The sequence below is a fragment of the Vicugna pacos genome, chromosome 13 (genome assembly GCF_048564905.1).
Source record: "Vicugna pacos chromosome 13, VicPac4, whole genome shotgun sequence".
NCBI lineage: Eukaryota > Metazoa > Chordata > Mammalia > Artiodactyla > Camelidae > Vicugna > Vicugna pacos.
Window position 1 is genome coordinate 28,011,679 of NC_132999.1, and position 12,983 is coordinate 28,024,661.

General features: G+C 51.4%; 1 protein-coding gene and 3 long non-coding RNA genes across 10 annotated transcripts in view; 2 read left to right on the forward strand and 2 right to left on the reverse strand.

Moving 5' to 3' along the window:
* Positions 1-12,983, forward strand: part of SSBP3 (single stranded DNA binding protein 3) — a 158,020-nt gene that overhangs the window by 20,805 nt on the left and 124,232 nt on the right. Inside the window, exon 1 of one of the 6 annotated variants that reach the window (XM_072974390.1) lies at positions 11,444-11,714. The exons of 4 other annotated variants lie outside the window; for them this stretch is intronic. In XM_072974390.1, the coding sequence (XP_072830491.1) occupies positions 11,703-11,714 (12 nt within the window). In that variant the 5' untranslated portion in view covers positions 11,444-11,702. Of the gene's footprint in view, positions 1-11,443; positions 11,715-12,983 lie in introns of those variants that run through there. One more of the 6 variants, XM_072974392.1, reaches the window with a different exon arrangement.
* LOC140700631 (uncharacterized) lies at positions 105-2,166 on the reverse strand. The gene is made up of 2 exons (XR_012079092.1): positions 1,688-2,166; positions 105-1,502 (listed from the first exon to the last, which is right to left on the reverse strand). It is a non-coding gene; the product is annotated as an uncharacterized lncRNA (long non-coding RNA).
* LOC140700632 (uncharacterized) lies at positions 2,202-3,616 on the forward strand. Of its 2 annotated transcripts, none has more exons than XR_012079094.1 (3): positions 2,202-2,448; positions 3,146-3,253; positions 3,454-3,616. It is a non-coding gene; the product is annotated as an uncharacterized lncRNA (long non-coding RNA). The 2 variants fall into 2 exon arrangements; XR_012079093.1 differs by having other exon boundaries at positions 3,146-3,210.
* LOC140700914 (uncharacterized) lies at positions 7,603-11,337 on the reverse strand. The gene is made up of 3 exons (XR_012079671.1): positions 11,065-11,337; positions 8,263-8,404; positions 7,603-7,870 (listed from the first exon to the last, which is right to left on the reverse strand). It is a non-coding gene; the product is annotated as an uncharacterized lncRNA (long non-coding RNA).

The following is a 12,983-nucleotide window of genomic DNA, read 5'->3' on the forward strand; positions in this document are numbered from 1 at the left end:
TTATTGTTCATGTCTCAGTTTAGATGGCACCTGATTCTAGGAAACTTCTCAATCATTTTTAAGCCCATGGGGTAAGGCCTTTAAACATGAGGCTTGACACCTGATGACTTAACTCTCGGTTCATATTTGTGGACTGAAAGAGTGAGCGGGAAGAACCAGGAGGCTGCCCGCCTCCCAGGGCCCTGACTGCATTTGAATGGCTCCCTGAAGCCTCGGTGTCCTCAGAACATGTCTAGCTGTGGCTGCCTGGTTTGAGCCCTGACGTTTGCCTTTCTTTTCTGAAAAAGATGTCTGACACTGTTGGAGTCTCAGACGTGAAGTGTCCTCAGAGACGTGTGCAGAAATGCTGGTATTCAGTTAGCCCAACCTTTTGCCAACTTCTGAGGCCTCTCAGGCTGAAAGCCTTGTGACTCTTCTCTTGCCCAGTTTTTGCATTTTGTAAAGGGGACTGAGGAGAGGGTGGGCAGGGGTGTGGTCTGGAATCCTGACCAGCGTCACTCAGCTTGAGTCTTCCTGGGATGTTAACCTAGGATGTTGGGAAACAGCCAGTTCTGATTCCTCTAACTCCCCCTGCTTATCTGTGCAGGAATATTTTACGGTTTGACCCCCTGTAATTCAGAGTTGGTGGCGATTTTATCAGTCCACACAAGTCTGCAGTTGACCTTTGCATTATCTGAGAAGACTTGTGTTTGCTTAGCCGAGGAGGATAAACAAGTTTCCAGGGGGGCAGCTCAGGACTTGGGCTGTGGGTCTTTGTGCAGCTGCTGTGGCTGCTAATTGTGAGTGGCTCTTATCTGTGCCTTAGGGAAGGTCTGGCCGCACCCTGGCTGGGGAGCTTCTTTAGTTCCAAGCTGGCCATTCACGCTTTTCCTAGGACTTGAAATGCCCACTCTCTTTAAACCACCACTTTCTAGTAAGCCTGTCCTGGTGATATCAGTTCAGGAAGACACTTGATCCAAAATCCACTGAGGGGTCAGAGCAGATACTTGTTTCTGCCAGATACTCATCCAGTCATTCCAGTCTTTCCTCAAATGGTTGATGCCGCTGAGGCGTGGCTCCAGACAGAAGGACACTGGCAAAATCTTTGTCCTCACTGAGCTTACAGACTGTTCTTCCCCTTTATCTGGGCCTTAAGTGTTTCAAGATGCTAACTGAGCATCTTTAAATGGAAGACATATCCAGTAGGTTCTGATGAGCTTGTACCCCAGGCAGGCACCAGAATGCATTCTGGCCTCTCCCTGCTGCCCCTGCCCCCTGATTAGAAAACAGCGAGGCCACTGTTACCTCCACCTACCCTGGCCCCCTGGCTGCCGTCGGCTGGCTCTGTGATTTTTGGACCAGTTGCTTAAAGTTAACTGAGTGTTCCCTTCTTTCTCTGTAAAGTGGTGGTAAAGGATACCTTTGTGATTCCAGCGTCAGTGTGTGGCTCCACGGAGCTGAGCCATCTGGGACCTCGTCAAGGTATGGCTGAGCGTTTGGAGAAAGTGATGATTTGATTGTACCTTGGAGACAGGAGAACAAGAGAGAAGTTGGAACAGAAATGTCCTTGTATGGCTGTTATTTTAGTGAAAATTTTTAAAGAATTAGTTATGGGAAACACAAATCCACAAGAACATAAACTGAAAGAATGAAGAATGAAGAATATGCTGTTTTAAAGAATCATTCAGGGGCCTACATTCTCTCTGACCTGAGTGAAGTTTCCTGGGCTCTTCCTAAAACACAAATCCCCCTCCTCATGGTTAGGAGCTGAGCCTTGCAGCTGGGCGAGGCCACCTGTGAGGCACAGGTGCCTGCGACAGCGCCATCCTTTCCGGTGAGTCAGCGAGTTAGTCCTGGAATATCCTGCCCCAGGAGGGCTGGGGTCATGGGCTGGGGCCACTCTGGGCTGTCGCTTTTCAGGAAGCCACGTAGGTCCCGTTCAGAGCTACCTTGCAGACTCAGATAGACATGGCTTCTTTCCTACTCCCTTTTTTTTTCTTCTTGAAAATGTTTTTAACGTGGAGCATGTGTCACCACGGAGTTCTTTTCATGAGGACAGAAGCTGGTTCTGACCCAGAGCCAATTGTGGCCTGATCCTTGGTCTCATTATTTGGTCAGCCAGTGCGGGGCCTGTCCCTAGTGGTGTAGCTGGGACTTGGGCCAGTGGGTGGGGGGAGGTGAGGAGGAACCATGGGGAGGAGCTGCCAGGAGTGGAGGGAAGAGGGCGGGGAGGTATGATTTAGCCTGTCTAGGCCACAGACAGGGCCACTCCCCTAGGGAACAGCAGCATCTGCTGCTCTTGGGGAGGGTCTACCCATGACCTGATGCAGGAGCCATAGTCATCGTGGCTTCCTGGCTACCCAGCGCAGCCCAGCCTGGCCCAGCCCAGCTCACAGAGGGAGGAGGAGCCTGGAGCAGCTCTCCCAGCCTGTCTCTGGTTGATTGGTCTGGCTCCCTTCTCCCTCCTAGGTATAGGCTCTACCACTCCTCAAGCCCCCATTGTCACCACTGTGGGACTGGGAGTGTCCCTCCCTCCCCAGGCCCCAACAAATGTGTGAGCCCGCAGTGCCTGGCACACTGTCGGTGCTCATAGAAGTTTTGGTTTTATAATGGTGGATGTGAGGCACTTGATGGGTTATGAGTGACACTTTTGTGGGAGGGCAGGTACCCTACTGCCCTGTGTCATGTCTGGCACACTGTAGGTCCTCTGTTCTTTGGGTGAAGGGAGTGGTGTCCAGAGAAGCAGGACTCTGGCCTGGGTAAGGGCTTGGGTGGTGGCACAGAAGGAAGGAATTGAGCTTGTTTTGCGTAGAAGAGCTGTGGTCTATTGAAGGGGCAGCTCCATTCGGCCCTGGCTTTCTCTGCTGTCCTTGCCGGTGGTGACAGCCGGCCTCCTGGCCTCACCCTTAAACTGCCCCTTGATTGGCTTGGCCTCCGTGTGGATGCCAGATTTGCTTTGTTAATGTAAAATGTGATGGCGTCCTGTGTCTCCCTTACTAAAATCAAAATTTAACCAGAATCAAAATAAAATAAATCAGGACTACAATGAAGACAGCTCCAACGTTTCCCTGACTGTAGGACAGAGGGCCCCAACTGAGAACCAGACATTCAGGGTCTTTCTGGCCTGACCTTGCCCACGATTCAGATTTTGCCGTCTTTATTGCAGACCTCGTCCTGGTGCTGGGCACGCTCACCTTCTCTATGGGTGAATCATCACAACCTCCCGGTGAGGTAGGCAGGAGTCTTAAGGGAAAAACCCTGACAGGCCAAGCAAGTGGGATTTTGGAGTGCATCTGAGCGGGTACATAATGGGGCCCGGGGTGTGCGCTGCTGGTGAAAGCCCCCGCAGGCTGGAAGACCCTCCACCTTGCTCCTGTCTCCCTGCTCCTGTGTGGAGAGTATCATGTCTGTCACTGGCTGACACTTGGAGGGTTTTTCTTTTTTCCAAATAAATAACTCTTTGTCTCTCTACAGGGTGGCAGATCGGGGCTGAAGAGAGGCAGCCGATCAAAGGCAGCCTCACTGACTTTGAACAAGTGGGCTGAGGAGGGGGCCTGGACAGTCCGGAGTGGGGCATGGGGAAAACCAGCATGCAGCTGAGGCAGGAGGGGTGTCGGGGACACCTGAAGCCACCGTCTCCTAAAACCTGTGCTCATGCCTGTATTGCCTGGAAAAGTGTGGCTGAAATATTAGGCTCAGTGGAGAGTTCCTTCCTCGGAGTAGAAAGCAGTCTCCCTTTTCCTGTCCCTTTGTCTCTTGTCCCCTTTGTCCCAGCCCTCCAGCTCTGCGGCCTCCCCTCCCCCAGCGGTTCCTTCCTTTGTGCCCCCCGCCATTCACCAGCGAAACTTGACTGGAGCCTCCAGCCTCCAAGGCCCCTGCCGCCTCTGCTCCCCATGATACAAAAGTAGCTGGTGGGTCCCAGCCTGGCTGTCAGCACTCAGACTGAAAGGAGCCATACGGGGGCCCGGCCCCCAAAGGTGGTGGTTAGTTTTGAAGTTTGGCGCGGCTGTTGGTAACTTCTTCAGAGGGAACCGTGTTATTGGAGGAACCTGCTACCCTAGTTAGAGGGGTCCGGGGCTGTAGCTGGGGGACCTCCTTCCCTGGTGAAACTCCTCTGTCTCCTGCTCTGAGTGGTTCTGGGGCCTTTTTGGTCACGAGTTTTGTGTGCAACACCTAGAAATAAGGACGTGCTAAATTCTAAAAGAGCCAAACCCACACTTCTGGGTACCGAAATACCCACCTTTGTTACAGGATTGTCTTAATCCTCTTTAAGGAAGTGGTAGCAATCACTTAGGGGGTTAAGTAAAGATTAGGGGAGAAAAACTGAACGTTGGGGGAAAAATCTATCCAATTAACTTAATTTGCTGAGAATTTGGAAAAGGATGGGCTTGATTCCATTTTTCATGATGAAAATGGGAACTCCAGTGCCTAGTTTCTGAACTGATGGCCAGAGGCTGAGGGCATGTGCTTCCTGGGTGTGTGGCCCAGGGCATCAGACGGGGGAGGGGGGACTGAGACCTGCAGAGGGGTTCACTGAGCCTGTGTGCATCTGAGAGGCAGAGCAGGACCGTGGCTGGTCGGGGTGGCTTCATTGTTGCTGGAGTGGTTTTCCTTACTTAAAATATTTAAGTTACTAATTTAATTACGTGCATTTAAAATCATATGTCATAGAAGATAACATATAAGTTTAGAAATACTCTATTCTGCCCTCAACTTGCATAAAATATCTTATTCTAGGTTTTCATATGCATTTGTGGCATCAGCATCCTAAATGCTGTCACCAAAGTCACTTTTTATCTTCTGACCCACTAGAAAGTATGTGTCATTCATACTCCATCTAACTTGTCTGAGATATGCTTTTTCAAATTTATGTATGATTCTGTCTGTAGGAATTTTATCCGAAGCCCCAAGGGCCCATTATAACATTAAGACAGTTAAATTTGTAAAACTTGTCTCGTAAGTTTCTGCTGCTGGGAATACTCCAGCAGAGACGAGAGCCCAGTTCTGGTGCTGGAGAGTAGGGGAGTGGGCACTCTTCCTCAGTGTCCCTATGTGGCCCTGATACTTCTCCAAGCCTCAGCTTCTTCATCTGCAAAAAACTGATGGTAGCAGTGCTTAAGGCTCGCTTTTCAGGGTTAAGTACGTGAGGAACACAGGACAGTGTGCTGTATACAGTAAGCACTCAGCAAGCAGAGTCTTGGAGGTTGGACTAGTTGGAGCACTTCAGCCCTTCTGGTTTGTAGAGTGACTTTGAGGGCTTATCAGGCGAGGCCTGGGGGCATCCCTTGTGGAGAAGGCCAGGACCACAGTGGGTTTTGGGAGTTGGGGAGCTTTCCAGGGGAAAGGGGGTTGCACTTTCATATAATGAGAACCCAGTAATGGAATGAGCAGAGGCCTGTGGCCCGCTCTAAAGGCAGTCCCTGTGGCCCACCCTTTGGCATTCTCAGAGTAGAATGTTTTAAGTGTCCTTGGTTTGGGACCCATTTGCCCAGAAGGTAAGAGAAACCTTTACCATTCTGTAGGCAGGGCTCATAGAAAACATTGAGGCTTTGTCTTTTAACGATCTTTATTTCAAAGCTGGCAGAAGCTTAACTAGAGATGTAACAGGCGCCAGGTCTGCCTGTGCCCACAGATGTCTGTCATCATTATCGTGGTCATTGTTTGCCATCTCCAGGCTATGATGACAGGTAACACTCCATCCCTGGTTCTTGTTTGGATGGAAGCTCCTGGGATGGACAGTGGCCTTGGTGTGTGTGTTGAGCGTGTCCAGGTTTATGGGACAGATTTGCATCGCCGTTTGTCAATAAGTCCTGCTTTGAATATCCACCTCTGAAGTGGGGGTGGTGGTGGAGCTGGGATTCCCAATTTAGACACTGACGGTAATTTGAAACTGAAACAATCAGAAGTATGTATCTTACGAAGAAAGATCAGTGGGATAAGAGCCCCCAGCCGGAAGTTGTCACCTGGCTGTGGCTTTCCCTGTGGATGACAAGGGTCCAGACTGACCTCCTGTGGAGGGTGACACCTTGAAGCCAGCGTTTTCTCTTTAGGTTATTGTATTTCATTGGGAGAATTAACGAGATGAAGTAGAAAAGTGCAGTGTGTTCAATTACTTTGTGATGGGAGGGGGAGGGGGCGGGGGGGCAGGGGCAGGTTTCTTTGAATAGGCAAGGTCTCATGGCCTGTGTACCTGAGTGAGTGAGTGTGTGTGTGTGTGTGTGTGTGTGTGTGAGAGAGAGAGAGAGAGAGAGAGAGAGAGAGAGAGAGAGAGAGAGATAGAGACAGACTGACAGCAGAGACAAACCTCAAGACCCAGAGGGAGTGGGAGGGGGCCTCGGAGTGGTGGATGACCCAGGCTGGGGGAGGGGTCACTATTTGCATAACTGATTGTTGCTCTTGGGGATTGTGGTAGGGGAAGGGAGGTCTGCACAAAGGCTCTTTCCTCTCCCTCCCCTCCCTGACCCCTCCTCCTCCTCCCTTTCTTCCCCTCTACCCCTCCCCTCCTCCTTCCCTTGCAGGCCCCTGAGTGTGGTCAGCACCACTCGTGCCTCCTCTGATGGCACGGGTCTGGCCTTGCTCTTGCTGCCCAGTGGACAGGGTTTTACTGCCCGGTCTCCAGTTGTAGGCAGGGCCACCACAGCCGCCTGTCAAGTTAAGATAAAGTCCAAAGGAAAGCCTCTGGCTGTGCATCTCTCTTTAAAAGCTAGTACTATGTAAAAAACGGTTTCTGTGTGGGCTCTCAAGTTCTTGGCGCCATCATCTTGTCTGCCTAGGAACTGGAGGCTTCTGGAGGGAGACCATGGCTGGTGTCCCCTCTCTCATAAGGTGGTTTTCTGGGACCTATTTCCTGTGACCTGCTCCTTCACACTTGCTGGAAAGGAAAGGGGGCTAGTAGCTGAGCTGTCCCATAGCAGCTTCAACCAAGTGACAGGGAATCCCATGGAGATGAGGTAGAGATGCCTGCGTACCAGCATGGGTACAAGACTGGTGGGTCTTGCATAATACTTTGCATAATATCATGTGTCTTTGCTAAATGATTGAATGAATGGGTTTATGTCGTGTGACTCCAAACAAAGATTTGTCACCCACCTCTGGGGTTTTCTGTTTAGCATATCTGTGTATCACGTACCCTCTTGGAGCCCGCCTCCCTGTCTGAGCCTCAGTTTCCCCATCAGTAAAATGGTGGTGACATTTCTTGGTCAGGCTGTTGTGAAATTCAAGTGAGATGCCCCGTGATGATTATTGCCACGATGCTGAGCACATTGAGCCCTCTAGGCTCTGATCAGAGGGTTCTGCCCAACATCTCAGGATGTGGGGACAGAAGCAGGCCCTGAATGCATCTGCTGACAAGTGGAGAACTACATGGCAGAAAGCTGGTGGGTAGTTCAGGGAGCTGACCTGAAGAGGGTGGCTGGGTCAGTGTCTACTGACCCCCTGTTTGTTTTGCCACAGGACAAGGTTATCTGTTGTAAGGTTAGACTCCTAGGTTATGCTGAGGAGGTGGGGTGCCACGTGGCCGCTGATGTCTCCCCAGTGGGTGCCCGACCCCCCCCCCCAAACCCAAGTTTGATCTTTGTGCTTGTGCTCAGGCTATGGTCCTTTTCACAGAATGAGGACTGAAAACATTTTAAAGCAAACTCATTCCCTAATAGTCAGTCAGCTCCTTGACATCCCAAGTTGGATTGGGTGGGTATTTGAGACATTGGGTAGAGTTCTTGCGGGGCCAGGGCTGAGTGCTTGGCACTCCTGGCAGGTCCCCTGATGGGGAGTGTGGGCTTGCTTGGCATCCTCACTGCCAGATCGGGTAGAGGCTGGAGGAGAGAGGGGAAGCTTGCTCCATGTGGTACAGTTTCACTGACTGCTTCCATTCTCTGAGCCTCAGCATCTTCACCTGTGAGATGGGGAAATGTAAGCATCCATCACAGGATGGTTGAGGGTGGTTGATGGACAAATTTCATTCTGGAAAATGTTAGGTTGTTGGCACTGATAATCCCGGAAAGGCTTGGACAGGTCATGAACTGGAGGGTGGAATGGGCAGGGCCTGGGTGCCTAAAGGAATTGATGACTCTGCCCTTTGAGGCTTGCTGAGAGGATTAATAACAAAGGTAACTGGGATGAGACAGTTTCCCAGGGTGTTTGCTTAGGGGGGCCCTCTTCCCAGAGCCCACGTCCCCTTTGAGGAGCTGTAGGAGTAGGGGCTCAGGCCTGCCAGTCACCTGGCTGCTCTGACCACTGGCTCCAGGCACCCTGTGTGCCGCTGCCTGCCCGCGGTGCTGCCCCCACCTCTTAGCTGCTCCATGTCTGTGCTCACTGCTCCCAGAAGCTGCTCGGACTGCTTGGTACTCCGTGAAGGTGGCTCCTAGCCCAGTGCCCATTGGCCCTCTGAGCCTTGCAGTAAACTTCTTGGGAACTTCTCGGGCACCAGCTTTAAGGGGAAGCATAATTAATAGCCTGTATTTCCTGTCGAGTAGGCTCACAGTCTGGTAGAGACGATGGGATGGAAATAGTGATCGCCCTAGCTCTAGTGGACCCAAATCCCATGCAGCTCGGAACAGGCTCAGCACAGCAGACCCAGCTTGGGCACCCCGGTGTGCAGCCCCTGAGTGTAAATAGTTTGGGGGGTGGTCTGCTGAGCTAGGGTGCTGAGAGGCGTTCCTGTTTTTTAAAGACACTTGCCAGCCCATCTGTATTCATGCAAGACGCCCCCAGAGGCCTGATTGGCTGGATTCCCTTAACCCTTCTCAGCTCTATAACCAGGATCATGGAGAGCAGCACTCGCTTCTTACAGAAGAGGAAACTGAGTCCCAGGCAGGGAAGAGGCTCCCCTAATTGATGGAAAGGGGCCCCAGAGGCTGTTGAAAATTTCCCTCTAGCCCTCAGCAGCAGGCTGCTAGGTCTCACCTTGCTCCCAAGGCCGTTGCCATTAGCAACCAACTTCCCCTATTGGTTCTGGGGGCCCTTGAGGGGAAGAGGGAAGAAGGTGGAAGCCAGGCTGTCAGTCAGGTGGCATTTGAGTTCTGTGTCAGTGGGTTAGTGCTGGTGACACCAGGAGGAGGGACAGGGTGCATCAGAGCCATCCAGTTCACAGGCCTGTTGGTTTGCTACTAATTGTTGCCAGTATGAGAGAAATTATATGCCTCGCTTTGTGCAAAAAGATGCCTTCCTGGTCCATGGTGTACCCGCCCCCCGCCTGCCCCCCTACACACAAAAGAAGAGAAAGAAGCAGAGACAGAGTAGAGGCTGACTAGGCAGTCTGCTGGGGTCAGGTTGACTGCTCGCGTCCTGGCCCAGCTGGCATTAATTGCTTAGCCCTGATGAGCCTCAGTTTACCTATCCATAAAACAAAGGTCAAGGCGCAGTTTCCATTAGCAGTGCAGGTGAGCAGTGCTTAGCGCCATGCCTGTCACCCTTGAGCCCTCAGTTTGGTAAGTGATTGCTTGTGTGAAAAGAAGTGGAAACCTGCAGTGGGGGGGCTACCGATTATTGTCATGTAGGTCCTACCAGAGGCATAGCACCAAGGGGTTACAAAGCTGGGTGAGGATCAAGTTGGTTGTCGTCCAGAAGGGCAGACAGATCAATTGACAATTCAGTGGGCAGATCATGGTCAGTGCTGGGAGAGGGACACAGGTAGAATCTGAAGGCAGTCCAGAGAGGGGTGTCTCCAGCTGCTTGAGAGATTGGGAGGTCTTCCTGGAGGGGACATTGCCCCTGGGCCTCAAGGAAGACAGAAAGTGGAGGGGAGGGGAACCCAGGCAAGTCCAGGTCTTCCTTTTGGAAGATGTGAGCAATGAACATTGATAGCAGCTGACATTTCTTTGGCTCTTAGTCTGTGCTGGGCCTTGGTCTTAAGTGCTTTGCATGTGTAGAGTAATTTAATTCCTGCGACCAACCCTGCTAGGCAGGTAGGATCCATTTTGCAGTTGACAAACTAGGCTCCATTATACTGTATAGTACAGGAAAATATATACAAGATCTTGTGGTAGCTCACAGCGAAAAAAAATGTGACAATGAATATATGTATGTTCATGTATAACTGAAAAATTGTGCTCTACTCTAGAATTTGACACAACATGGTAAAATGACTATTACTCAATAAAAAAATGTTAAAAAAAAAAGAAAAGAGAAGAAAAACTAGGCTCCAGGGAAGTTAAAGGACTTTTCCAGACTCACACAGCATGGAAGACCCAGTGCTCAACCCCCAAGAGCCAGGCTCCAGAGACCACACACACTTGTGGCCGCTTGAGTCTCTGCCTCACCCGACGGGACCCAGGTCTGGTGCTTGGGAGACAGATGCTCGTTAATTTGTGATGTGACCCACTAGTTGGGCAGGTGGAGGAGTATCCGCCTGCCTCAATGTCTTTATCTGTAAAATGAGAATAACCCACATCCATGAAATGAGACGAGGTTCTGGGATGGAGTGTGCTCTGTGGGGTGTGCTCAGGGAGCGCTTTGTGTGTGGGGAGCTATCAGGCAGTGGTTGCAAAATAGATACTCAATCTTAAAGCAGACCCCCTCCCCACCCCCTGCCAACTGCCCTGTTCAGGAGCCTGTGGGGCTTGGGCAGGATTAGACAGAACGTGGGCAGAGTGCCCAGCGTGGCACTGGGAGGCGCATCGCCCCTGTAAACAGTGGTCATTTTCATGATGTGTCTTATCTCTGGTTATTAGTAATTATTATTGATGGTCCTGTCATCAGTTCTGTGGGGTGATTTTAGCCTCACTTTACAGAAGAGGAAACAGCTTGGTGGGTGGTGGATCATGCCTCCAGAGTTACAGTGATTGGCGGACACTCTGAGACTCCGAATTGTACATGTCTCACTCCTGTCCCTGTGCTCCTACGTTACATCACAGGAAGGCTCCGGCAAAACAGGGCTTCCTTGGAGACAGCCTTCCAAAGCATGCCGGTTGTGTAAGGTGAAGCACACTCACTACATGTGGTGTCCACACAAACTCTTTCCCCACTTGGACGCTTGAGCTCGAGGTAGCGGCTCTGCTCCCCCATCAGTGCAGTCACCCTGGGTGCCGGCATGCTCACACTCATCTGGACCCTGCACGACTCAGTCTTCCAAAAACATGGAGCTCTCACCTGGAAAGTGCGGTGTTTGCCTGCAGGGTGACCCAATGTGGTTATAAAAACAGGTCAGTGGAAGAGATGTCTTTGGCTTTGGGGTTGCCTGGAGACCCTTCCCCTGGGCCCTCTGACAAGCCCCCTGTGGGTGGTCTTCTGGCAGCGATATCATGGCTTTTCTTCCAACCAACTGCTGCTGGGAAGAGGTGGTTGGCCCTATCAGTTTGCCAACAGGGCCCTATGGCCTTGAGCATTCAGGTCTCTCTCCGGGCAGTGTGTGCCCATGGCCCGTTGCCAGGCAGCATTGGGAAGAACTGGTGAAAACTCAGGGATCCTAGCTTCCCTTTGTCCTTTGTGACATGGAAACAGAGAACCAGGCCATGAGCTCTTTCCCAAGTTGGGATTCGAGGCCCGCCTCCCCAAGGGCTGCCACTACTCGCAGCCACCACGCTTGTACTGATTCTTTGTTGATTTAGAAGCCTCTTCAGGATCATGTAGTGCCTCAGGGCCACTCTTGTGGAGAGGAACTGTAATCTCTTAAATATAATAACTCCCCACACTGGACATGTTGAAGAACAGCCTCCTGTACATGAGCTCATTGGCATCTCCCAGCAGTCCTGAGAGAGCGACAACCAGAGTTACCACCCGTGTTGTTGATGAAAAGGCAGGTAAGTGGCTTTTGTGACTTTCCGAAGTCACATGTCTGGTATGTGATGAAGCTCAAGAGTCAGAATCCAATCCGAAGGCAAGTCCTGGTGCCCAGGACAGATGACAGATGCTTGGAGCACATGCTGACGCCCCTCACGTCAGAAGGTGGATCTCAGTAACTCTTCTTCCTTCCGGCCGGGTTCAGAATTCTTTTCAGTACAGCATTTTAGTCATTCATTGTCAGTCGAATAACACCGGCACGCGAGATGAGTTCCTTGTCATTGGTGTCACACTCTATGCTGGAAGTCGGCCAGTGATGTTGTGCGAGTTTCTTGGCTGTTTGGATTTCCAGATAAGGGGAAGTTGGATGCAGAGCGTAACTGAATTCCAGTTGGAAGCCCCATACCTGTCTGGCAGCACCAACTGCCAGTTTCCACAAAGGCCTTGGAGGATATCGTAGGGTGTGTGGTGTTTGAAGAAAAGAAGCTTGAATTGGAGTGCCAGCTGGCCAGCCGGTGGGGGGAATGGAAGGGGGTTTGGGCTAATTGCCGAAATGTGATTGAATCCTCTTTCTTGGAGGAAGCACGAATGCACTTCTCTTCCAGGCACCTTGAGTTCCACTCCACGTTTTGATTTCTCTTGGGATGTCCCCAGGACGACCTTTCACACCACCTGAGACCCTCCTAGGATGTGGGAATCCTGAATGGTAGAGGGGTGAGAAATTTAGGGTGTGTGTGGCAGGCATGACATTGTGGGTACCATCCTTGGGAAAACAGTCTCAGCCAAAAGGACAGGATTGAGTTCTCAGACTGGTGGGTGAATCTGAGTTCTAATCCTGTCCTGGGCATCTTCATGGCCCAGGTTTGAGCTGGAGGTTGAGTTTGAAGTCCTCATTCAAGTTGAGCCTTTAGTTCTGCAGCTGCCCTTGTAGGGCCGGACCACAGGCACAAGTGACTGCAGCACGTCTCCTCAGCCTGTCCTCCATGCTGAGCCACGGTCATCTAACCAGTGGCTCTCTTTTTATCACATAACTCTTCAAACATCAGCCAATTTCTTGCTGTCAGCTCCACGTGGATATTCTTGACCTTGGTTTTCAAGGTGCCTTTTCATCTGTCCAGTGAGTGGCATAGTACCTCTCATCTCCCCCAGCAGCGTCACCCTCGCTCCCTGCCTTCCTGCCTGAGGCAGGCTCCCTGGCTCAGCCCCAATCCTAAATGCACGGAGCCTCTCGCAGCTAAGTTCAGCTCAAAGCCTCACCTTTTCCAGGTAGCCTGGCTCAGGCCCTCCCT